The sequence below is a fragment of the Salmo salar genome, chromosome ssa13, assembly GCF_905237065.1.
Source record: "Salmo salar chromosome ssa13, Ssal_v3.1, whole genome shotgun sequence".
Taxonomy (NCBI): domain Eukaryota; kingdom Metazoa; phylum Chordata; class Actinopteri; order Salmoniformes; family Salmonidae; genus Salmo; species Salmo salar.
The window spans coordinates 75,545,432-75,572,585 of NC_059454.1; the positions used below are offsets into that span (position 1 = coordinate 75,545,432).

The following is a 27,154-nucleotide window of genomic DNA, read 5'->3' on the forward strand; positions in this document are numbered from 1 at the left end:
TGAGTCAGAAGATTGAGAGGCGAATTTAAGTCAGCCAAAAAATGTATCACTGTATTTGGTGTAATTTAATACATAAACATATACACTTGATTCCATGGGCTCTTAAAAAAAAACATGTAGTGATGTTCCAATTGTGAAATTAATCCCACAAGATCACAGGCATTAAAACTAGGAAAACAGTAAGCTATTTGCATTCAGCGAATCTGTGCCATATTGCATTGATAGCCTGATACTGCAGCCTGACCTGCTCCATCTCCTCTCATCGCTGCTCTGACTGTCAATGGGGGCAATTCTCAGATAACAGTAACAAATGTATGGAGAGAGGAGTGAGGCAGCGAGCACAGGCACTGTATGTTAAACTTGAAGCCAGTGCTCATTAGCAGACACAGAGAGTGCACAAAGCTTTATTGACCACCGGACGATTGGACAGCCACTCCAGGCCGAGCATGGAGACCAGAGGGTCCCTCATTATGGCTGAAGCCTGGGAGGAGGAGGGCAGAGGAAGAGGTGCGGCCTGGGCCTTTCTAAATAACCAGGTCATTCAGGAGATGAGAAAAGTCATTCAGTTAGTGACAGTCCAGTCATTCTCTGCTCCATTGGGTGGCACAGTGGCATTAGCTCCCTGGGAGACTGGAAGGAAACTGGGGGTGTGCATAGGTTTTCTCCTGCCCCACTTTAACAGAGGGTAGCAGACAATTTCTCTGTCAGGCCTCAGCGGTAAACACGGAAGTTGAGGGTTTCCTGAACCCCACGCACTCTCCCTCTCTCTAGACTCTCTTTGCAAACTGCAAGCAGAAGAAAAGCTTTATTTGAGTTGGTGCTCAGACAACGGTCTGTTTTTATCCTGCACAATCTCAGTGGGAGGTTGTCTTTCTCTGTCGCAGTGTATCAGACAGCATCTGGTGAAGGTAACAACCAGTGAACAATAAGACATATCCAAATGTCAGCCGCTCAGGCCTGTAATGACGCCCCCTGTTGTAATGTGCCTTCTGAAAGTATTCAGACCCCTTGACTTTTTCCACATTTTGTTACGTTACAGCCTTACTCTAAAATTGATTAAATCATTTTTTCCCCTCATCAATCTAAGCACAATACTCCATAACTACAAAGCAAAAATATTTTTTTTTACATTTTTGCAAATGTATTTAAATTTACATTTACAAAAGTATTCAGACACCTTTGGCAGCAATTGCAGCATTGAGTCTTCTTGGGTATGACGCTACAAGCTTGGCACACCTGTATTTGAGGAGTTTCTCCCATTCTTCTCTGCAGAACCTCTCAAGCTCTGTCAGGTTGGATGGGGAGTATTGCTGCACAGGTAATTTCAGGTCTCTCCAGATATGTTCGATCGGGTTCAAGTCTGGGTTCAGTCTGGCCACTCAAGAACATTCAGAGACGTGTCTCGAAGCCCCTCCTGCATTGTCTTGGCTGTCTGCTTAGGGTCATTGTCCTGTTAGAAGGTGAGCCTTCACCCCAGTCTGAGGTTCTGAGCGCTCTGGAGAAGGTTTTCGTCAAGGAACTCTGTACTTTGCTCTGTTCATCTTTGCCTCGATCCTGACTAGTCTCCCAGTCCATGCAACTGAAAAACATCCCCACAGCAGGATGCTGCCACCACCATGCTTCACCGTAGGGATGGTGCTACGTTTCCTCCAGACGTGACGCTTGGCATTCAAGCCAAAGAGTTACATCTTGGTTTCATCAGACCAGAGAATTTGTGGGCTGTCATGTGCCTTTTACTAAGGAGTGGCTTCCGTCTAGCCACACTACCATCCAAGGCCTGATTGGCGGAGATGGTTTTCCTTATGGAAGGTTCTCCCATCTCCACAGAGGAATTCTAGAGCTTGGTCATTGTGACCATCGGGTTCTTGGTCACCTCCCTGAGGGAGCAAATAGCACTGGCTCCCGGGTCATCATTAGTTAATGGTTTAACTTCCGGATGTCTTTCCAACAACAGCCTCTCTGTGACAGCCTGGTCTGAGTTTGTAGCTTAAAGCATGAACATTATGGTGAGAATATGACACAAACAAGACCTCTTCGCAACACTGTCAAGCTTTGTGTTATGTCATGTCTTTTTCCTGGAGGACAAAAAGAAGATTGTGTCGCCTGTATTGACCTCCCACTACGTGGGTCGTTTTAGTTTGGGGCAACATGTATACCACAAAGCGGATCTCAGGCGGCGCTTTAGGAACCAACACTTGGAACGCTCCGAAGCCTTAGGAGTCAGCTTCAGCGTTGATGAAAAGCTAATCAAATTTATATTTGCAATTCACCAGGTCATAACACTGTGGTTATTGTTCAGAGTAATTTGACAAAATGTTCAAAACACGATGATTAAGAAGACTTTACCGAGTGTGTGTGCACACATGCACTTGTGAATGTGCACTCAATTGTGTGTGTGAGTGTATATATGTATATGTGTGTATTAGAAGGAAAATAAGGTCTAGGAATAGGCCTAGCCATTGGGGTGAATTTTAAAATAAACCAGAGGCCTTAGGGCAGTCCTGATATCTTCTAAGCTCATCTTAACAGCATATTCCTGCTCACAATGTTTACATTGTTTGGCTCTTGACAACCATTATCGTTCATTTCTTCATAAGGGAACTTTTCAAGAATTGTGAGAGTGTACTGAATGCCATTTTGACTGTCTGAGGACCCATGACTATGATCGACATTAAGTGAATGAACAAACCAACAATTCAGAACCGTTTTAGTCTGTCCTTGTTTCCCCCGCCCCTAAATGCACCACTTGCATGAAGTGCTGTTTTCACTTCCTGATTTAAGCAAGTTGAGCCTCAGCTGAAGTGGAAAGCACTGTACCCGTTAGACTCCAGTGGAGCACCAAGAGCCTAAGTGAACAATGCACCACTACAGACTCAAGACTACTTCACCCGCATGTTTCTACCACCACCATTCCCACGTTTCAGCACGGCAACACTGTCTGACAATGCTGAGATGTAGGCCAAGCAGCCCAGTCTATAGAGCTAGATGTTGTAGCTTCATACAGAAAGCACAGTAAAGAAAAAAACGGAATACATTCGTTCATAACCTCAGGGGACAATAAAACATTTGAATGATCAGGGAACAATCAATGTGTCTATTGTATGTATGGAACGCCACCATGGGAGCTGGAGTCATAACCCAGAAGGCCCTTGGCCAGATGGAGCCTCAGCCCAGTGGATGCATCTCAACCTAATCTAATGTATTATGGAGATAAATCATGACGATTAGGCAATCATATGATTCCATTTAAACAATCCCTTATTAAGGTTATTTCTTTGTCCACCACCCACTACTCCAACAACAACTGTGTGACCCTGAATCAAATCCATAAAATCGTGCTGCCCTTACAGACAAGATGGGTAAGAACTAGGAACAGGAACCACAATACAACTGTTTGCCCCTAGTTTCATGACACTTTGATGGACAGGAAGCGTAGTGAGATTTTGCAATGAGTGAATGGTGTCAACGTGGTGTTGTAACAAACTGCTCCAAACTGGGTGTAGGCCATCGACTGTACTGACACCCTTGAAAACAGCCATCTCATCCTAAAAGTTGGGCTTTGATCTTCCACTAATACACACACACACACACACACACACACACACACACACACACACACACACACACACACACACACACACCACGAAGTCGGAAGTTCACATACACTTAGGTTGGAGTCATTAAAACTCGTTTTTGAACCATTCAACAAATTTCTTGTTAAAAACTATAGTTTTGGCAAGTCGTTTAGGACATCTACTTTGTGCATGACACAAGTCATTTTTCCAACAATTGTTTACAGACAGATTATTTCACTTATAACTCATTGTATCACAATTCCAGTGGGTCAGAAGTTTACATACACTAAGTTGACTGTGCCTTTAAACAGCTTGAAACATTCCAGAAAATGATGTCATGGCTTTAGAAGCTTCTCATAGGCTAATTAACATAATCTGAGTTATGTATTTGGATGTATTTCAAGGTCTATCTTCAAACTCAGTGCCTCTTTCCTTGACATCATGGGAAAAATCAAAAGAAATCAGCCAAGACCTCAGGAAAAAAAAATGTAGACCACCACAAGTCTGGTTCATCCTTGGGAGCAATTTCCAAATGCCTGAAGGTACACGTTCATCTGTACAAACAATAGTACGCAAGTATAAACACCATGGGACCACGCAGCCATCATACTGCTCAGGAAGGAGACGCATTCTGTCTCCTAGACATGAACGTACATGGTGCGAAAAGTGCAAAATCAATCCCAGAACAGCAGCAAAAGACCTTATGAAGATGCTGGAGGAAACAGGTACAAAAGTATCTATATCCACAGTAAAACGAGTCCAACATCGACATAAGCTAAAAGGCCGCTCAGCAAGGAAGAAGCCACTGCTCCAAAACTTCCATAAAAAAGCCTGACTACAGTTTGCAACTGCACATGGGGACAAAGATCATACTTTTTGTAGAAATGTCCTCTGGTCTGATGAAACAAATAGAACAGTTTGGCCATAATGACCATCATATTTTATATTTGAGTTACTTCAAAGTAGCCACCTTTTGTCTTGATGACAGCCTTGCACACTCTTGGAATTCTCTCAACCAGCTTCATGAGGTAGTCACCTGGAATGCATTTAAATAAACAGGTGTGCCTTGTTAAAAGTTCATTTGTGGAATTTATTCCCTTAAGGCGTTTGAGACAATCAGTTGTGTTGTGACAAGGGAGCGGTGGTATACAGAAGATAGCCCTGTTTGGTAAAAGACCAAGTCCATATTATGGCAAGAACAGCTCAAACAAGCAAAGAGAAACAACAGTCCATCATTACTTTAAGACATGAAGGTCAGTCAATACGGTACATTTAAAGAACTTTGAAAGTTTATTAATGTGCAGTCGCAAAAACCATCAAGCGCTATGACGAAACTGGCTCTTATGAGGACCACCACAGGAAAGGAAGACCCAGAGTTACCTCTGCTGCAGAGGATAAGTCCATTAGAGAGTTACCAGCCTCAGAAATTGCTGCCCAAATAAAGGCTTCATAGCGCTCAAGTAACAGACACACCTGGAACATCAACTTTTCAGAGGAGACTGCATGAATCAGGCCTTCATGGTCGAATTGCTACAAAGAAACGACTACTAAAGGACACCAATAAAAAGAGACTTGCTTAGGCCAAGAAACACGAGCAATGGATATTAGACCGGTGGAAATCTGTCTTTTGGTCTGATGAGTCCAAATTTTTGGTTCCAACCGCCGTGTCTTTGTGAGATGCAGAGTAGGTGAACAGATGATCTCTGCATGTGTGGTTCCCACCGTGAAGCATGGAGGAGGTGTGATGGTGTGGGGTTGCTTTGCTGGTGACACTGTCTGTGATTTATTTAGAATTCAAGGCACACTTAACCAGCATGCCATCCCATCTGGTTTGCGCTTAGTGGGACTATCATTTGTTTTTCAACAGGACAATGACCCAACACGCCTCCAGGCTGTGTAAGTGCTATTAGACCAAGAAGGAGAGTAATGGAGTGCTGCATCAGATGACATGGCCTCCACAATCACTCAACCTCAACCCAATTGAGATGGTTTGGGATGAGTTGGACCGCAGAGTGAAGGAAAAGCAGGCAACAAGTGCTCAGCATATGTGGGAACTCCTACTGTTGGAAAAGCATTCCAGGTGAAGCTGGTTGAGAGAATGCCAAGAGTGTGCAAAGCTATCATTAAGGCAAAGGGTAGCTAATTTGAAGAATATAAAATATAAAATCTATTTTGATTTGTTTAACACTTTTTTGGTTACTACATGATTCCATGTGTTATACACACAGTGGGCTCCAAAATTACTGGCACCCCTGACTGGCAATGCACAATACAACAGTACTTAAAATATAAACAATATAATTATAGAGAAACCCAAAATAACAACATGTGAGAAATACTGTACTTTATTAATATTTCAAATGGAACTCACCAAAATAATTTATTGATTTAATTAAAAAATCAATGTCCTCCAAATCAAGGTTTCACAATTAATGGCACCCTTAAAGATTATTGTAGATAACATCTACCAAAATTAAACCAGGAATTAAATTCCCCTTATTTAAGTTTTTCATCTAAGTCTTATGGAACTATATTGAGCCATTACATCACTTCATGTTTCATAGGGTATAAACATGAGGTAACACGCATGCAATATCCCTTTGTCATCCAACACCATGAAGAAAACAAAAGAACTGGCAGTTCAAAAGAGACAGATGGTCATAGACCTTCATAAATCTGGTAATGACAACAAGAAGATCCACAAACAATTGCATATACCACTGAGCACTGTCAGGGCAATTATGAAAAAATTCTAAAGATATGGAACAGTTGAAAACCTGACGGGTAGAGGACGCAAATGCATTTTGCCCCCCAGGATAGGGAGGAGGATGGTGAGAGAAGAAGGCGCTCTGGTCAGATGAAACCAACATTTGTCAGATACAGCATCGGCATGTTTGGCGTCAAAACAGAGATGCAGACAAGGAGAGGCACCTCATACCCACTGTTAAATATGGTGGTGGGTCAGTGATGTTTTGGGGCTGTTTTAATTCCAGAGGTCCAGGGGCACTAGTAAAGATTGATGGCATAATGAATTCCACTAAGTATCAGGCAATTTTGGCTGACAATCTGGTTGCCTCTGCCAGAAGTCTGGGACTTGGCCATAGGTGGACTTTCCAACAAGACAATGACCCAAAACATACCTCAAGATCCACACAGAAATGGTTCTGTGAAAACAAAATCAATGTTCTGCCATGGCCATCTCAGTAGCCGGACCTCAATTCAATCAAAAACCTGTGGGCTGAGTTGAAGAGGGCAGTTGATAAGCGCAAACCCAAGAATGTGAAGGATCTTGAAAGGATCTGCATAGAGGAAAGGTCCAAAATCCCTCCAAATGTGTTCCTTAACCTTGTCAAACATTACAGGAAAAGCCTCCATGCTGTTATCATTACCAGAGGTGTTTGCACTAAGTACTAAATGAGGAGTGCCAATAATTATGAAACCTTGATTTTGGTGAAATGTATTTTGTATTAAATAATTGTATGATTTTGGTTGGTTCCATTGTAACATTAATAAAGTACAGTATTTCTCACGTTGGTATTTTGAGTTTCTCTCTATAATTATATTGTTTAAGTATTGTTTGTGCATTGCCAGTCAGGGGTGCCAGTAATTATGGAGCCCACTGTGTGTGTTTGTGTGTGTGTGTGCGTTTAAAATAACATCAAATTGATCAAAAATAGTGTAGACATTGTTAATGTTGTAAATGACTATTGTAGCTGGAAACGGCTGATTGTTTTAATGGAATATCTACATAGGCATACAGAGACCCATTATCAGCAACCATCACTCCTGTGGCTCAGTTGGTAGAGCATGGTGTTTGCAACGCCAGGGTTGTGGGTTCGTTTCTCACGGGGGACCAGTACGGGGAAAAAAATGTATGAAATGTATGCATTCACTACTGTAAGTCGCTCTGGATAAGAGCGTCTGCTAAATGACTAAAATGTAAATGTAAAAATGTGTTCCAATGGCACGTCGTGTTAGCTTAGCCAAGTTGATCATTTTAAAAGGCTAATTGATCATTAGAAAACCCTTTTGCAATTATGTTAGCACAGCTGAAAACAGTTGTGCTAATTAAAGAAGCAATAAAACTGGCCTTAAGACTAGTTGAGTATCTGGAGCATCGGCATTTGTGGGTTCGATTACAGGCTCAAAATGGCCAGAAACAAAGAACTTTCTTATGAAACTCGTCAGTCTATTCTTGTTCTGAGAAATGAAGGCTATTCCATCTGAGAAATTGCCAAGAAACTGAAGATCTCGGACAACGCTGTGTACTACTCCCTTCACAGAAGAGGCGACTCTGGGATGCTAGCCTTCTAGGCAGAGTTGCAAAGAAAAAGTCATATCTCAGACTGGCCAATAAAAAGAAAAGATTAAGATGGGCAAAATAACAGACACTGGACAGAGAGGAACTCTGCCTAGAAGGCCAGCATCCCAGTTGGGGAACCCTGGTGTAGGATGATTGGTCGTGGCGCTTGCTTTCTATCACTCAGAAGTTATTTAGCAAGCTAAGGTGACAACAATGCCTGCCATGGACTATTCCAAGCTGCTTTGAATGGTCAAAATCATAGGGTAAGAACACTTTTAAAAGCCTCAAAGGATAACATGATCCAACTTTCAAAGCGAGTCCTTTTTGGCTAGGCACAGCTGTCACCTACCTAGCTAGGTAGCTGTTTAGCTTTCTAACACATTCACTAATTGGTTTGTAAACAATTAACAACAAGCTAGTTTGCTACCTACCACATGTTCTTGTCAAACTGTCAACAGAGTAGCTAGCAAGCAACAAAATGATTAACAATCTAAAAACCACTTCAGGGCAAATAAATCAGATTTGACCAGTCAGGGAAGTCACATGGCCAGGAATCAGATTTTATTCTGACTTCAAAACACCTATGAAGGTGGTTTGAGATATCTGATTCCATGTGCTTTTTGGCTGTTCAGACTGCAGAAAAAAGAACAAATTCGAATCAGATATGCAGATAAATTGAATTTCAGTCACTTCAAACTGCCAATGTGAACAAGGCTTTAGTTGTTGCGGAAATTCACCCACTTTCAGAATATAAAAATATAATGTTTTCCAGTTAGGGATTTTTCTTAACGTTAAAGATCCACTATGCAGAAATCACTCCTCCATTTCCTTGTTGCTAAAATTCGACTAGTTCGCCAGTTTGTGACAAAACATGCAAGTATAGTGTAGAAAATCATTGTACCATCTAAACCGCTGTGATATATATTTTCCATAACCAAAAGTATTGTATTTTCAGCTGTTTGAAGCATATAAATAGCGCACATAGAACAGATCTACTGTTTCTTAGACTTGCTTTCAATGAGAATGACAGATCTATAACTTACATTTCTATGATCATTTGGTTGGGTCATCCAAAAAGTTCCATATTGCAGCTTTCAGGATCCCAATTTCGTTTAAACATGTAAATGTTCACACCTCTACAGGCAACCCAATTCTGATATTTTGTCTCTAATTGGTATTTTTCCAAACAGATCAGATGTTTTGCCACTAATGGGGCAAAAGATCAGAATTGGGCTGCCTGTGTAAATGCAGACCATGTGGTTTATAAAAGGGAACTTCATTGAATATAACTGGCTTTTAAAATTCAATATTGGTGCACAATTTCTAATTGAGGCACTCGTTTTAGAGGAACGACCCACCTTTGTTTCCTTAGTTTAGATTGTATTAGTTTAATACAAAACACACTCTTCAAACTGCTGCAGAACATGCACTCAAATACACAACACAAACCTATTTTGACAGTTCTAACGTCTACTTATTGTACGAAACTTCAATTATCGTGAGTGAAATCTCACAGTAAAACTGTGTGTGTGTGTGTTCTGTGCCTACTTTGTGTTCCAAACCAGTGACCTATAAACATTTGTGTCACCATTTTCTTTTTAAAACGGCAGAGTGAATTCAAGTATACATGCGAGTCAGCTTCCTCTTTCTGCCAAGGCCGCAGTTTCCTCTGTGGTACAATTGAAGCACGAATACAGTATGTCTGCCTCTGCTTCATGGCTGAAGTCAATGATAAAATGCACTCAGCATTTACAGCGTAAACAGGATTCATTTCATAAACATCCCAAATAGGGCTGGTACAGTTACCGTGTAACAGTTGGTTATGGATGAAGACGGTCATGAAAATAAAATAACTGTCACGAACAGCTGACTGAAGACAGGATGGCAGGGCATTCATGTGGTTGAGTCACATAAAATGAATAGAACGGACCTCTAACCCAGGCAATTTGACTGGTATACTCATGGGTACCGTCGCAATGGCTTACTGGTATTGTGATGCAATCATTTTCATGGTAATATAGAATGTTCATTCAAATGATTTTAAAGATGAACTATTTCCTGGTTGCTAAAATTCTAATAGTTTGCTTAATTTCAGTTTATGTGACAAAACAAGCAAGTATAGTGTAGAGATTCATTGTACCATCTAAACTGCTGTGAAATACCTTTTCCATAACCAAAAATATAGTATTTTCAGCTGTTTGAAGCTGCTGTACAAAACCGAAAGCAAAAGCTTTAAGCTTTAACTGATGTGGCTCATGCAATGGAATATATTTCTGTAATGTCAGTTGAGTTGAATCAACAAATCACAGCGCATATTGATGGGTACACTTCCTGCTTTTACTTCCTGCTTTGCTCCAATGGGTACAGTCCACCCATTATGCCCTCATTGACTTGAATGGGGACGCCCGTTCTATTCATTCTATTTCTATGGCAGCACATGAAGTCAGGAGCAGAGGAGAGGAGAAAATGTACGTCTTAAATTATGGAGATTGCGGTCATTTGGCTGGCCAATAACCATCATCCAAAATTCCATGACCATCACAGCCCTAATCCCAAACTCATCCATCTGAGAGAGTGATGGATGAGAGGGATTTATAAACCCTCTCTGTGCCGCTGTAGAGAAACAGCCGACAATGCCTCTAAATCATCGGGAAAGATTGAGAAAAACAGAAGTTACCACAGCAGCCTATCTTCATCATTCACGTGTTCCACAGGATGCAATGCAAGCCCCATGATTACAAAAGACCATGCAGTGAGCTGATCCGCATTGGTGTGACTCCATGTTCAACAACTCCTGACTACCACCAGCAGCACCAGCCACAACTGCCAAAAAACACAAAGCCAATACATGTTGCTTTGTGCACAAAATTGACAATAACTAATGTACTTCCTAAGGAAATAATGGGATGACAGAATAATGACTCCTGATTAGACAATAAGATAACTGATGCATATTATACAGACCTGCATTCCAACTGTACTAAATTATATATGCTTCTTGTCTTGAGAGGATGGGGTGGGGATTTCCTCCACCATTGAAAGCACAGTATGGTCAACTGCCATCATCATCATAACATAACACAGTCTGTCACCACCAACCCCACCTTGACTTCTGTCAGACCACACCACAGTGAACTTCACATTGAATTGCATTTTATAAAGAATCTCAGTGTCTAGTTATGGTTTTGTGTGAATTTTCACCTCTTGAGTGTGGAGTGCAGGTTCTCCCATCTTGTGTTTTTGTTCAGACTTTTACTACCATGGTACACTATACGTACAAAAGTATGTGGACACCCCTTCAAATAGTGGATTTGGCCATTTCAGCCACACCCGTTGATGACAGGTGTAAAGAAATGGAACACACAGCCATGCAATCTCCATAGTCAAACATTGGCAGTAGAATGGCCTTACTGAAGAGCTCAGTGACGTTCAACGTGGCACTGTCATAGGCTGCCACCTTTCCAACAAGTCAGTTAGTCAAATTTCTACCCTGGTCAACTGTAAGTGCTGTTATTGTGAGGTGGAAACGTCTAGGAGCAACAACAGCTCATCCGCGAAGTGGTAGGCCACACAAGCTCACAGAATGGGACTGCCGAGTACTGAAGCGCGTAGCGTGTAAAAAATTATTTGTCCTCAGTCACAACACTCACTACCAGGTTCCAAAATGCCTCTGGAAGCAATGTCAGCACAAGAACTGTTCGTCGGGAGCGTCATGAAATGGGTTTCCATGGCCGAGCAGCCGCACACAAACCTAAGATCATCATGCGCAATGCCAAGCGGCGGCTGGAGTGGTGTAAAGCTTGCCGCCATTGGACTCTGCAGCAGTGGAAATAGGTTCTCCGGAATGATGAATCACGCTTCACCGTCTGGCAGTCTGACGGACTAATGTGGGTTTGGCGGATGCCAGGAGAACGCTACCTGCCCAATGTTTAGTGCTAACTGTAAAGTTTGGTGGAGGAGAAATAATGGTCTGGGGAAGTTTTTCATGGTTCGGGCTAGGCCCTTTAGTTCTAGTGAAGGGAAATGTTAACGCTACAGCATACAATGACATTCTAGACCATTCTGTGCTTCCAACTTCGGAATGCTCTTGTGGCTGAACGGACGCAAGTCCCCGCAGCAATGTTCCAACATCTAGTGGAAAGCCTTCCCAGAAGAGTGGAGGTTGTTATAGAAGCAAAGAGGTACCAACTCCATATTAATGCCCATGATTTTGGAATGAGATGTTCGACAAGCAAGTGTCCACATACTTTTGGACATATAGTATATCTAGTCATGAGCTTGCGGTGAGCTAGCGGGCAGAGGAGAGGTAGCGTACCTGTAGTTTGCCGGAGCTCCTCACACAGGCTGATGTGGGGGAACTGAAGCATCTGTTTCCATTTCTTGCTCTTTCCTTTTCTGTTTCCACCACCTCCTGCAAAAGAACAGTGGTTGATTAATCAAATAAAGGGAACATTTAACACATGGGGAAACACTACAATAATACCTGATACATACAGTAAGTAGACTAAGACTTGAGCAACCCATAAAATACATACAGCTCTCCTAAAAACACTCAGAACAAAGCTGCTGTTGTACATTGGCCAAGATAAAGAGGAGGGTCAGGGTGATTAAAATAATAGATGTTCTGGAGTGTGTTTCAAGAAGACAGTGCTCCATTGTTGACATAGACAGTAATAAAGTAAGTATGCTTTTTCTATGAGAAAGGGTTAGTAGTACCCAACCACAATGTTAACAAATAGCCTATAGCTTTTGAATTTCTTTAAGGTCTTGACACAAACATTGACCTTGAATGGTGACTGGTGAGACCCTGACCCACGCCAAGGTCATGGGGTCTGAAAGAGCCAGGGGGACTACAGAATCCAGATGCCAATCTTCCAATACATGATAGAAAACAGTACGACATAAAAGTACAACTTTGCGCAACTCCACAAAGGTTACTGGAAAGAGAGTGAACTTTTTCTGTTTTCCTCCATTTCTGTTTTCCTCAAGGGAGACTGCCCAGCCTAAGGCTCCACTATTCCCTTCCCTCCCACCACCTTCCCTCCCACAGGCCTATGGACTGCAGGCGTCCTGGAGTGGCTTCAGGAAAAGAATCATGTCAATGCCATGAGAATGACCTGCTGGCCTGACGTCTGTGAGACCCACGTCACACGCTGCAGCATTCACACACAGCGAGCAGGCAGAATGGCTGGTCCAGGTGGGAGGCCCTGCTGCTCCCTCCTTATTAGAAAAGCTGGCTTGTCAACATGCCGTCCAGGGAAAGGTCACAGGGCTGACTGTGTGTGTGTGTAAACTGGAGCCTACAGTACACACTGAGGCAGGAGGGTTGAGGCCGTTTGTCTTTAGTGGTAGAGGAAGGCAGAGGAAGGGAATGGGGAGGGAGGGTTTAGTGTAGTGATATGTAGCCTAGCTAGCATACATGGACTCAGGGCAGCAATGAGGAACTTGTTAACGTCTGTCCCGCAGACAAAGAACATAAGGAGAGAAAATTAAGTCAGTTCCTCATCTTCGTTTCAATTAAGTGCCAGTTAAAAAGCTAGGGGTTAACTTGTTGCCCTATGGTAATGGGAGTGCACCTTCAAAAAAAATCATCAGAACCCAGATTCAAAACAAGGCTTTGCACAGCTGACCATTATCCTGCTTTAACTTTCACCAGTGCAAATAAAGGACACCAACTATCCAAACATCCTCGCCCAATCTGACATTGGTCAAGGGTAGCTACAGTATGACAACAAACTGGCATGCAGAATATGCCTGCTACCTATGATGTAAAGTTTCCCATCTTGGTTGGGTGGTGAAACCAACTCTATAAGGGGCACGAGGAGGAACTGGATGCCATGCAAAGTAACATTTGCTATTCAAATAGTAGTTGGCAGAGAACATATTGACATTATGTGTGGCTAACAATGTTTTATCACAATGGGAAGTGACAGGATGCAAATAACACGCTGAGTACATTGTTTATGCCTGGCAAATAGATGTACAAGAATGACAAATGACAGTGTACAGTATATTATCACTAACCCAGTATTGTTTGAAGGAGATATACTCACTGGTGTTGAAAGAATGAGATCAGACCTATTCACATCCTGCATTAGTGCAAATTCAAAGACAGACAAACAGTATGGAAATAATATTGCAAATCAGAGACTCTTACTCTTTCACTCTACTGCCCTTTTCCATTTATACTGTTGTCTGTGACCGAAAGTATTAAGCTATTATTAACTACTTTATTACTATTATGCAGTGTTATTACCACCACCATAAACAACAAGAGTGGAAATAAAGTAGAGGTGCTTCTATTAGAGCACCATATTGGGGTGTAGCAGATACAACATGGTTGGTTTGCAGTAATAACTAGTGTTATTCTCCTTGTGGAGTTGATCATACCACTTCACTTGGCTACTGAGTAGGGCTCGGTCTCTCAGATAACTACTTTTATCATTTAGAATGAATTGATTCATCTTTTTACATTCTGCTGCAAAACACACCCTCTTTAGTCCCTGATGGCTGAAATAAGACTTGCAATCTGAAGAGATTTTAAGTAGAATTTAGGGTTGAGGTGTACTATACCCAACTATAATAACACTACACAGTGGCATTGAATGTAGATTTCAATTTCATACAACCTGACCAGAGAGAGGCGACATGACAACAGAAGTCTGTGTAATGTCTATGGCTGATTCAATACTTCTCCTCCATCAAACAGAGCCAGCACAGTAGACAGAGCCAGCACAGTGGTTCATTATTGATCCTACCAGAGGACAATAACATTTTGAACCCTGTGTTTTGCTATAGACTACCACAGTACAATCGTTAATTTTTTTTCGCCATTATAAAACATTTAACTAAGGAAAAACTGATTGATTGGAAATATACACATTTACAGATCAGTATGATGTTATTCAATGATGATACTGATGTTCGATCTGGGGGAAATTATTATTTTCGTTTCTATTCTACTTTATATATCCACTACTGTCAGATCTGCTAGAAGGCTGTGCAATGAGACAGATACAGCCAGAGTGAGGTTCATGAGATTGGGGTCAACCACCCTGTGAACAGAATGATTCTGTAAATAGTTTGAAGGAAAAACATTCCTTAGTTCTAAAACAAGATATTTGTTTATTGTGTTTGCACTAATTCATTTAGTAGGAAAGATGTACAACAAATAGATACATCAATGTCTTACTTTTGCAGATAATCTGTGATTGGGTGGTAAATTGATATACATTGTTGCAATTTGGACACATTATACAGTTAATCAAAATGTGCATTCTGCCTGTTACAGTACCTGCCACAGATAGTATGCTAGAGCCTATAGTGCTGCTTATTCAGTCATAATCTTTGTTGTCGTTTCACAAATTGACAATGTTGACACCCTTGTCAACACCACTACAATATTATTGCAACCATGGAGCGCACTGACATTCGCTGTCATTGCCAAAAAGAGGTCCACAAATGCATGTGTACTGGCATGAGTGATGAGTGTTGCTCTTCTTATTCTCATTGAATATGGTATTCTGTTCAACATCCTGTTTAAAAAAAAATACCGAAGGACGCTGTAGTGTATAAAGCAGAATAAGGGGAATCAAACGTCTCGCGCAGTCAGATTGACACTCGCATCTTTTCTGTAGCCTACCACTGTCCAAGGTTAAACTCGGATAAATATTGTGTGACGAAGGCCACAGCGAGCATATGGGATGTTAATATTTATCTTAACGCTTCAGAGGATTTGCAAATAATAAAGAGGGGCAGCAATCATCCAGCGCCTATCTCTATGGCCTGGACTTCCTGGGGGAATCCCCGGATTCTGAGTTGGTTCTGGCGGTGCAGAGAGAGGAGCTGTCAATCTTGTCACCCGTTCCTGCCCTTCGACGTCTCTTACCTTCTCTTGCTTTCAACAGGACTGTGTTGGCCACGATATTCTCGAGCTCCATGTTTTCCTGGGTTGCAGGCACCGCAGACCCAACCTTGTCACCGGGTTGGCAGTGAAGTATGTCCTCCCCCACCCCCCAAGGCGGAATATTTTAACCCTGAATGACTCTCCGCTCCGTCGTTCGCTCCCGGTAGTACCTCCACCCCCGAAGCGTCAAAATGCGTCGATTCCAACTGGGACTATTTTGTGTTTACCACTGGACCCCGCCCACACGTGAACTATTGGTGTATTCTGACAGTGTAAATAGTTGTATTTTTTTCATTGGGCTCTTGTGACATAACCACGCCCATTTAATACCAAACGTTGATCAAATATTCATATTCATATTCAGTTATTCAACACATGACGTAAGCAGCGCAAACCAATGCGGCATTCATAACCAAGTGGGACGGTGGTATTTACCACATATGACTGGGAACCATACAAATGAACGCCCCTCCAAATCATAATTACAAGTGGGAAACTCTTCAATCATTCCTGAGCTTCGACTTCCACCACATCCTGACCTCTGACGTCACCTACTAAGGAAATGACCTAAATGACCTAACAAAACATTACTCTTGACTACAGTACTCATGTCATCTAGTTCTTAAGAAAATGATTTTTATTTGTCGCAGTTAAATGTAACACAAAACATTATTTATGAAAAGCAATCTAATAACAAATTATTTTTTTATTCTGTTTTTTGTGTGTACTTTCCCCCCAATTTCGTGATATCCAATTGGTAGTTACAGTCTTGTCCCATTGCTGCAACTCCCGTACTGACTCAGGAGAGGCGAAGGTCGAGAGCCATGTGTCCTCCGAAACACAACCCCACCAACCCGCACTGCTTCTTGACACACTGCTCGCTTAACCCGGAAGTCACCTGCACCAATGTGTCGGAGGAAACACTGGCAACCGCGTCAGCGTGCATGTGCCCGGCCCGCCACAAGAAGTCGCTAGAGCGCGATGGGACAAAGACATCCCAGCCAGCCAAACCCTCCTCTAACCCGGACAATGCTGGGCCAATTGTGCGCCGCCTCATGGGTCTCCCGGTCACGGCCGGCTGCGACCCAGATCTGCAGTGATGCCTCTAGCACTGCGATGCAGTGCCTTAGACCGCTGCACCCCTTGGGAGGCACATACATTTCTTTTACACTATAATCTGTTTAAAAGCATGATAACTGTACATTTAGTTTAGGGTTGATGCAGCTTGTTGGCCAATCAGCGTTTCGAGTTCAAATCACTTGAATGCATCCAATTGGTATTTATGACTTCACAACGGGTAATTACCACTTCCCCACTTGGTTATGAATGCAGCATAGTCTCAAATGACTGCCAACTAGTAACACAATGTTGCCATTCACATTTTAGGGGAGGCAATATAACACTTTTTGCCTGATGACCATTCAGTTGAATGCAATGTCTGAACAAAGAAAATGAGCATGAAGAATGGATTCTACAGTAAACAGATATTTTGCTTGGTTACAGGGACATCTAGAGGCATGGCATTGCATTAACAAGACCCCCCTGTCCCATCTGCTCCTGCTACACCCCCTAGTGGACATCCGGCGTCTCATTGACCTGCAGCCATTCCACCAGTTCTCTCCCTCTCCCTCTTCTAACATTTTTTCACTCTCTCTGTGTATTGGAGACAGGAGACAGGTGTGCTGGAGTCAGAGCAGTTCCCCACCAGCTGCAACCCGTTCCATAATCAAGACCTCTATAAATACTCAGTCCTGCCACTTCCACTCTGCCAGATTATAATCTCTGTTCAGTCAGTCATGCTTCTAGCTATTTGTTGTTATTTAAGATCCTGTATCCTGCTGTGCCTATTTCCTTGTGTGACACTGTTTCTCCTCTCGCTGCAGTTTTGCTGCTCTGACTCTGGTTCCTGTCTCCTGTTCCACATCTCATCACCCTGCTACCCTGTTCTGGATTCAACTCATCTTCACTCCCTTGGATTCCCCTCCAGACCTGTTTACCCTGTCCCAACCCAGCTCACTCCAACCTCAGCCTCCACATCTGGTTTCCTACAACTCATCCAAGCTTCCCTGGATCTGCACTTCATCTCTCCCTGTGTTACAATAAATATATTGGTTCGTTCATCCCTGTTTCCTGGTCTGAGTCTGCTCTTGGGTTCCCCTGTGCTGCTCCGCTTAACACCCCCTTGATCATTGCATGTCTCTTTTTTTGTCATGCATGGAGTCTGGCGAGAGAGACTATTTGTCTCTCTGAGATTAAAATATGGTTACCAAAAAATGTAAATAAAGAAACACATTTATAGATAATGTAATAGCATAAACTATGTATAGATGTGTAATAGCATTGGGTCTTGTTTCTCATATTGGCTCTCGGGTTGAGATGCTTTATAAAACTAGATATTGTAGTCTATGCTGAAAAAAGTGTGAATGGATAGAAAGAAAAAAGGAATTGAAAGTAATTTTCTTTCACGTCCAAAGAAAAGCTCTCTTTTGGTAACCTAGTTGTTACAGTCTCAGTGAGTGTGGGTTATGATGGACATGACATCTCCTCTGAGAGTAGCAGAATCCTCCATTAAGGTGAAGGAAATGAAAACAGTCATATACCAAAGTCCATTTGGAGAGTATGAAATCGAATCAACGCTCCTGAGAACACACTAATCCAATGGTTCAAAAAAGTGAGATCTCTCCTTCTCAGTACAATATGTGTGCCCTTACACCCCTGAATGAGGTTTGATGCTGGCAACCTGGTTACCATGGTCCCCCAGAAGACAAGGAAGAAAAAATAATGATACCACTACAAGACTCATTTTATTTTTGTCCTCAGAATGAGATGTAGAAATCCTCTTGGATGTTCATATCTTTGAGGCTATTGTCACCTGGAATAGGTTTTGCATAGAGGTGGCGAACTCTCTCTCTTTCCTCTTCCTCTCTCTCTTCTCCAATGCTTGTGTACATCCTTTCTAATTTGTTAAGAAATGTATTCTGAAAATAAGAAAGACAACCAATTTCAACCCAGTCGTTGCTAAAAGTCCTTGCCATGTGTGTCATTGTCAATCAATTGAAATTAACCCAGATGGAAAAGTACAGTTTTTTGATGTTTGAGCAAGTAGGCTAGTTGGTTGGAACCTTTGTGTTGGCACTGATGAAGAATGACAACTCTTGGGTTATATTACTTGCAAATGAATCTATAATTGTATTTCATAATGAATCCCTCATCATTCATCATAATCATCATCATCACCAGTAGCAGCACGATCAGCACCACCAGAAGCAGAATAGGTAATTGTCACACCGTCCCTGTTATCAAATTATCGCCCATAATTGAATGGATTTAAATTCGATTTTGATAGTAATATTATCTTGATACTTTTATTTAGTCTGCTACTACTGTAATATTTCTTTCTTATTTTTTTTTACTACAGAAAGGTCAAAGGTAACGGGACGTTTATTCCACCCACGTGACACCAAACACATGCGTCCGAACTCCGAAGAGAGGAGGAGGGATGTAACGGATGTGGGGAATGGAAGATGGCGGAAACTGAGGTTTTGTTTGAAACTGCTAGTGAGTCGAGTGACGCTAATAGTACAGCAAGTGAGAATGAGTGGGTTACAGTGGCGAAGAAAATGGGAAACAAGAATAGTCAAGCTATGTTGGAAAATAGGAACCACTAGACCATTTTTTGGTCGGAGTCAGGGTGTTGGATCAATGCTACATGGGAAATCCGCTTAACGTCTAAAATAAAATCTAGATTTTTATTTAACTAGGCAAGTCAGTTCTTATTTACAATGACGGCCTACACCGACCGAACCCGGACGATGCTGGGCCAATTGTGCGCCGCCCTATGGGACTCCCAATCACGGTCGGTTGTTATACAGCCTGAAATCGAACTAGGGTGTCTGTAGTGACACCTCAAGCACTGAGATGCAGTGCCTAAAACCGCAGCGCCACTCGGGAGCCCGAATGTGTTGTAAGAAAGTGTGGGGTCGGTGAGAGTCACAAGAAGTAGTCTTATTTTGATGTTTGTGTCTGCGGGACAGAAGAAGCGTGTTTTAAGACACAAAATAATATCGGAGTGGAATGTTTCCTGCATGGATTTTTGTAGCAGGGCGCATATCAAGGGGATTGTGTCGGGTGGCGCGAGAAATAAAGGCAGAGGATGTAACTGAAGACCTCGATGGAGTGGTTGGTGCACGTCTATAGGCCTGTACGGTGGACTGAGAAAAGAAGTTCATTTCATTCATACTACTGTTCTTTGATGAAGTCTCTCCCTTCTCATATAAAGTTAGGATTCATGAGATACCCTGTAAGAGCTTTTGTGCACAAGCCCCTTCAGTGTCATAAATGTAACATATTTGGTCATGTGTTAAGTGTTTCTAAAATTTGTGCAGAAGGGACGAGTATCGTTATGCCAGATGAAGGGAGATGCTGCAACTGTGAAGGTGAACATGCGCCTGAATTCTTGGAGTGCCCTGCAACGATAAGGAGTGTCCAACGTGTCGCCTATCTGGAGGCGGTGAGAAAATTGGAAGGAACGAGGACGAATCAATCGTAGTAACCTTCCCTGTGGCTCAGTTGGTAGAGCATGGTGTTTGCAACGCCAGGGTTGTGGGTTCGATTGTGGGTTCGATTTGTACTGGCCGTACAAAAAAAAATGTATGCGTTCACTACTGTAAGTCGCTCTGACTAAATGACTAAAATGTAACGTAAGAGCCACCACGACCAGTGAAGGTTACTCATCAACCGAGAGATAGTTAAATGCTACATGCTGAAAAGGTGGGCTTTGTATTTATTGCAATGCTCATAAACTGTACAGCACAAGCGGAGAAGAAGTCTAACAAAATAGGAATCGTTGTGAATGCGCTGATGGTTTTTGGGGTCTTCGTGATTTCACAGCCGAGGCTGTGCAAGAAATCCTGTCTGTGAATGTAGCCCCATCACAGGCCCCCGAGGCTGTGTGAGGATGTATTTTGGAGTGAACTGTGATTGAAGAAGTATGATGTTTTTATTTTCTTTAGTTAACTTTTTTTTGCAGGTCGTTTTCCCCCTTTCCCGGGAAGTGTTTTATTTTTTATTATTCAATACCCCGTCCAGTTGGTGGCGGTAATGCACCATTAACATTGTATGCCAACCGCCGCTAAACCCCATCGAAGAAGAATTAGAACACATGCGTCCACACTTGCTTCATGCTCAATTCCACGCGTTGTTGTTCAGAATCAAAAGGTAGCTCGTTTTAAAGCAAAGTAACAATGCCTAAAGCCAAAAAGAAAAGTAAAAGAAACACGTTTGACTACAGTAAAGACAGAAAGAAACTTAAAAAGCAGTTTAAGAAAAGGGAAGCCCCGAGAATAGAGTGGTAAGTCGAATAATGTTGATGGAAAAACAAACGATGCTAGCAATGCTAACGTTAGCGCATCCATCCTGTGTGGTTGTTTCTGTTAACGTTAGCTTGCTAGGTTTGCTAGCAATCAAAGCAAACTATCAAGACAGGTAACTACTAGTTAGCGAATCGTTATAACTTGGATTATTGCATGTAGTCTATTTTTCTTGTTTTATGGCAGTTTGCTAGTCCGGCAGTGGTTTAGCTGATTAAACAAAACTCCACGATTTACAATGGAGTTGAGCGGCGAGTAGTGTCGGCGGACAGGACCTCGAAGTCACATAAAATTACGTTATCAAAAACGATTGATTTAAACACCCGCAATTATACAATTTTGATAATGTCATTTTATGTGAATTCGGAACTCCTGAGTGGGCTCCCGAGTGGTGCAGGGGTCTAAGGCACTGCATCTCAGTGCAAGAGGCGTCACTACAGACCCTGGTTCGAATCTAGGGTGAATCACATGATTGGAAGTCCCATAGGGCGACGCACAATTGAACCTTCGTCGTTCGGGGTTGGCCGTGGTAGGCCGTCATTGTAAATAATAATTTGTTCTTAACTAGTTAAATAACTACTCCCCGCACACTAGTCTCCATCATAAATCGTTGAGTTTAGTCTGCTAGATGTGTACAGGCAGTGGAAAGCATGGCCATATCACATTGGGACTATGTTATAAAAGTGTTCCATGAAATAATCATAGGGGAATTTTGTTTAATGATAGCACAAAGGTCGGCAGATGGCGATCTGGTATTGATGGCTTCATCTTACTGACCAAACGCATTGTATGCAGCCAGGAATGTTTTGTTACTTCTACCAGATGCGTGCAGTGAAATGTGTTGTTCTACAGGGTCAACCATAGTAGTAAAGCGCCCCTGGAGCAAATTGGGGTTAAGTGCCTAGCTCAAGGGCACGTCAACACATTTTTCACCTTATCGGCTCGGGTATTTGAACCAGCCACCTTTGGGTTACTGGCGGCTAGGCTACCTGCCGCCAATACTCCTGTGGACCGGTTCGTACCCAAAATATTCTCTGTTCAGGCTGCAAAGGCATTGATTTTCTCATCTAGATTTAATGGCGAGAAGGCAGAAAAAAAACAGGAAATATGTGTAATTTCTTCATGCCAAGAATGTGCAAAGCTGTTAAAGGCAAAGGATGGCTACTCTCCAGACATACAATACTATACCCACTTATCAGAATCATATGGGTAGATGGCTATAGTTGTGTAACAAATTAATGTTCATTCCAAGTCCTCAGATCCGAAATGCCTGGAGTGACAAGAAGTCTGTGGCAAGAAACTTGCGAGACATGGGTCTGGCATTTGACCCTAACCGCGCTCTCCCAATTAAGACACCAACCGTGAGTATATCCTGTCCATCATGGTAATATGCTATACATTCAATAATTAGTGAATTGAATTGAGTCACTTATAATTGATATGTCTGCAGATTGCTGCTGTGGGGAGAACTGAAGATGATCCCACTCCCAAACTTGTAAGGAAGCCATATGTACTCAATGGTAAGGCACCAATCATATTTTCTTGTTATACATAATGTTTGTGTTCTTCCCCCAGCAGGATGTTAATATGCCATTTAGCAGACACTTTTATCCGTAGCGACTAAGTCATGCGTGCATACATAATACATAGGGGTGGTCCTGCCCACTATCCTGGTGTTGCAAGCGCCATGCATGCTCTACCAACTGAGCTACAGAGGACCGTTACACCTACTGTATACACATTCCCTGTGACAGTAATATGACTAGTCATATATAATGCTTCGCCTATTACATTTGATCAGAAGATCTGTTCATGTGAACTCATGTATGTCTTCTTATTTTCAACAGAGCTGGTGGCAGAGGCCAGTCTCCCAGAGAAAGACACGAAGACCTTATCCACAGACTTGATCGAGTATGTGCAGTACATGGTCAGGGAACACAGCGAGAACTACAAGGTAAGAACAGCTGATGAGGAGTTTCACACTACTACTGTACAGAGATGTCAAGTATTTCAAAGGTTGTGCTGGTATTCCTGTAGTTGCAGTATATTGCCTTTTGGGTCATAGCAATAAGAACTGTATGTTCTTATGGGCATTGTGAGACCAGATTTTTTTCTTTTTCTGTAGGCTATGGCCAGAGATGAGAAGAACTATTACCAGGACACTCCCTCACAGATCAGGAGGAAAGTGGATCAGTATAAACGCTGCCATCCAGAGGAATACACCACCTTCATGGAGTCTCTCAAAGGTGGGAAAGCAGTTTCCACATAACTGTGGTTGTCTGTGGTGGGCAAAGACTTTCAATTTGAAGGGGGAGAGAAACCACTCTTCTTTATCAGTGGGGGGCAGTCTGGGAGAACTGACTCGCAAGTATTCTGTGACTGTGGCAAAGATGAACAGTAGACGGGATCAAAGTGCACCCAGAAACACAAGCTTTCTTCATTTAGAACACTGACGGTGAGTTGGGATTTTAAAGAACTGTAAACATTTGAGAAAAAGACCAGACATGATTTAACATGCATAAAATACTTTTTTTTTTTTCATACTTTTAGTGTGTTTCCCCAAAATACAGTTAGACAAATTATAAACAGTAAGAACATTTTAAGACTGCTTTTGTAATGATGTCAACATATGTTTAAGTTTCATTAATACTTTCCTCTTTGGATATTTCTTTTTTTTGAAGATGTATAAGCGGAGTGTCATTTGTCAAGCTTGTGCAAATGTAACGTCACTGTGTAAAAATAAAAGTGAGAGAAACCTTACAGCAGCATATAAAAGCATTACAACTCAACACAATAAAACAAAGAAATATGAAGAACATGCTCTAGGGTGGCTATTCCCAAAGGGGGGTACGCAAAATAAAAATGTGATTGACATTTTCAAAAAAGTCAAGGGGGCTATACATTTGGGTGATGTTTTTTTCTCGCCTGAGTAGCCTCCTTTCACTGCCAAAAATTAAATTAAATGATCTACTGTTCAGCGAAATAACCACACAATGTCAAATACAGGTAGCATAGTCAAATAATTAACATCAATCACATTAACCGTTACACTCTCACGGGGAATTCCACTAATGGTCGGTCTGTAGCCAAACGTAGCTGCAGCTCATTCCGTTTGCTCGAAAATAGACATACCAGCTCTACTGGTAGTACTGCTACTACCAGCAGTACTACACCTGCACTGTTTCACGACGCATCAGTGACATGGCAGGAGATGTTTTGAAACAATTACTGCTTCGCATACAAGCCAGTGAATTCTATACGTTACAGCTGGATGAGTCAACATGTGGCGGGCCTGGCACAGCTCCTGGTATATGTCCGTTACATTTATGGGGGGCCAATTAAGGAAGACATCCTCTTCTGCAAACCACTGGAAAACAGGACAACATGAGAGAATATTTTTAAAAGTACTGGACAGCTTTGTGACATCAAATGGACTTTGGTGGTCAAGATGTGTTGGTATCTGTGCCGATGGCACAAAAGCCATGACAGGGAGACATAGTGGAGTGGTAACGCGCGTGCAAGCAGTTGCTCCTGACGCCACTTGGGTACACTGCAGCATCCACCAAGAGGCTCTTGCTGCAAAGGAAATACCTGACAGTTTGAAAGACGTTTTGGACACTACAGTGAAAATGATTAACTTTGTTAAAGCCAGGCCCCTGAACGCTCGTATTTTCTGCATTATGTAATGATATGGGCCGTGACCATCTAACGCTTTTACGACACACGCTGGTTATCAAGGGGCAAAGTATTAACACGTTTTTTTTTTTAATTGAGAGATGCTTAAAGTTGTCTTTACTGACCATCATTTTCATTTGTCAGACTGCTTGCATGATGACGAGTTTCTCACACGACTGGCCTATCTGGGTGATGTTTTTTCTCGCTTGAATGATCTGAATCTAGGATTACAGGGACTGCAACTATATTCAATGTGCGGGACAAAATTGAGGCTATGATTAAGAAGTTGTAGATCATCTCTCTCTACATTAACAAGGGCAACACAGGTCTTTCTATCATTGTTTGATTTCTTTTGTGTGCAGATGAACTCAAGCTTACGGACAATGTCAAATGTGATATAGCGAAGCACCTGAGTGAGCTGGGTGCCCAATTACAGAGGTACTTTCCCTAAACGGACGACACAAACAACTGGATTCGTTATCCCTTTCATGCCCTGCCTCCAGTCCACTTACCGATATCTGAACAAGAGCCTCATCGAAATTGCAACAAGCGGTTCTGTGAAAATGTAATTTAATCAGAAGCCAGGGGCTGCTCTCAGAGTATCCTGCCTTGGCAAATCACGTCGTTAAGCCTGATGCCCTTTGCAACCACGTACCGATGTGAGTGTGGATTCTCAGCCCTCACTAGCATGAAAACTAAATACAGGCACAGACTGTGTGCAAAATGATTTAAGACTGAGACTCTCCAATACAACCCAGCATTGCAGTTATGTGCATCCTTTCAAGCACACCCTTCTCATTAACCTGTGGTGAGTTACTTGGTCCTAAACAATTTAGTAAGGTTTTATATGTAAGATGGCTAAATAAAGAGCAAAGTTATTGATTATCATATGTGCCCTGATCCTATAAGAGTTCTTTGTCACAACCCGGCTCGTGGGAAGTGACAGACTCGCTCATTCTTATGTTTAATAAATGTATCATATTGTGTGTGTTGCAGGCTTACAATGATGGCAAAACAACATTTGAGTGCGCTGACCCTGGTGCTAGAGGGGGTACGCAGCTGGAGGTTGAATGTTTGAAGGGGAGCCGGACTATAAAAAGTTTGAACCACTGCTCTAGGGGATTATCAAAAAAACACTAGCTATATCAAGGAACAATTTGTCCTTAACGAAATACGTATATGTGCGCATTAGGTTTGAATGTGCAACCTGGAAATAATGCATTCATAGAATGTTGCAATTTAAGGCCATTTTATATAGTGAAAACTAGATTCTTGAATTTTCAACCTAGACGGGGCGGCAGCGTAGCCTAGTGGTTAAAGTGTTGGACTAGTAACTGACAGGTTGTGAGATCGAATCCCTGAGCTGACAAGGTACAAATCTGTCGTTCTGCCCCTGAACAAGGTAGTTAACCCACTGTTCCTAGTCCGTCATTGTAAATAAGAATCTGTTCTTAACTGACTTGCCTAGTTAAATAAAGGTAAAATAATTAATAAATAAAGGACTCATAGTCGCAAAGCAGGATGTGTACCCATCAATATGCTGTGATTTGTTGATTTCAGCTGAACTGATATTTACAGAAAATACATTCCATTTCATGTGCCACATCCGTTAACATCATTTGAGTGAACGCTCTACATCTATGGACATTTTTGCATCACAATACCAGGTAGCCATTACGTGTGTACCAATGAGTTTACCAGTCAAAGGCTGGTTTACAGACTGTCTGGCGACATGTCTATAGACAATTGTCGTAGCGATATCATTTACATTCTATTGTCGTCAGACATCAAACTTGTCGTTATGAAAATGTATAAACATAAAATGAAAGCTTCTGCTTGACATCAGCAACCCGATGCTCCAAATAGCATACTTTCTCTATTTTAACATCAATCATTTTCTAAACAATGTTTTGGTTCGTTGCTAGTTAGCTGGCTAGCCAGTTTAAGTAATGACCAGAGTATAGCTGACAATGTCTTTAGCTACTTTTTATTCATATTACAGGAAAAGAAACCCACAACATTCACAAGGTAATGGTGAGCCTACAGAAAATAGCATACTGCCACATTGGGACAAATAAAAGTAGGTCATATGATCATTTTAGAAGTCCTGCATCTTGTCACAGGAGGATTTGGTCAGGTTTCTGTGGCGGTCTGGTAACCATGACAACAGACAGCAGTCGCAGAGACTTACACTTTTTGTCATGTCTGCGAAAAGGAAACTAACGGTCACAGCGACTGTCTACAGACATTCTAGTAAGGATGGGTGAAAAACAGTGTAAAGAAAAATAATAAAGTGAATTAGAAATGATGCAAACAATTAAAATGA

The 27,154-nt window shown here is 42.0% G+C and overlaps 2 protein-coding genes across 2 annotated transcripts in view; one reads left to right on the plus strand and one right to left on the minus strand.

Annotated features, from left to right (window-relative positions):
- The window catches only part of LOC106568006 (G protein-coupled receptor kinase 6), a 56,589-nt gene extending 40,577 nt beyond the window's left edge, over positions 1 to 16,012 (minus strand). Inside the window, exons 1-2 of the mRNA XM_014137981.2 lie at positions 15,767 to 16,012; positions 12,194 to 12,289 (exon numbers count right to left, since the gene is read on the minus strand). Coding sequence (XP_013993456.1) covers positions 12,194 to 12,289; positions 15,767 to 15,818 — 148 coding nt within the window. The 5' untranslated portion in view covers positions 15,819 to 16,012. The remainder of the gene's footprint in view (positions 1 to 12,193; positions 12,290 to 15,766) is intronic.
- A 4,852-nt stretch (positions 16,013 to 20,864) lies between these two features.
- Positions 20,865 to 23,913, plus strand: nop16 (NOP16 nucleolar protein homolog (yeast)). The gene is made up of 5 exons (XM_014137980.2): positions 20,865 to 21,134; positions 22,406 to 22,514; positions 22,604 to 22,673; positions 23,001 to 23,107; positions 23,279 to 23,913. Exons 1-5 carry the CDS (start codon positions 21,028 to 21,030, stop codon positions 23,420 to 23,422), a joined length of 537 nt encoding a protein of 178 aa, XP_013993455.1. The 5' UTR covers positions 20,865 to 21,027; the 3' UTR covers positions 23,423 to 23,913.
- Positions 23,914 to 27,154: the final 3,241 nt, after the last annotated feature.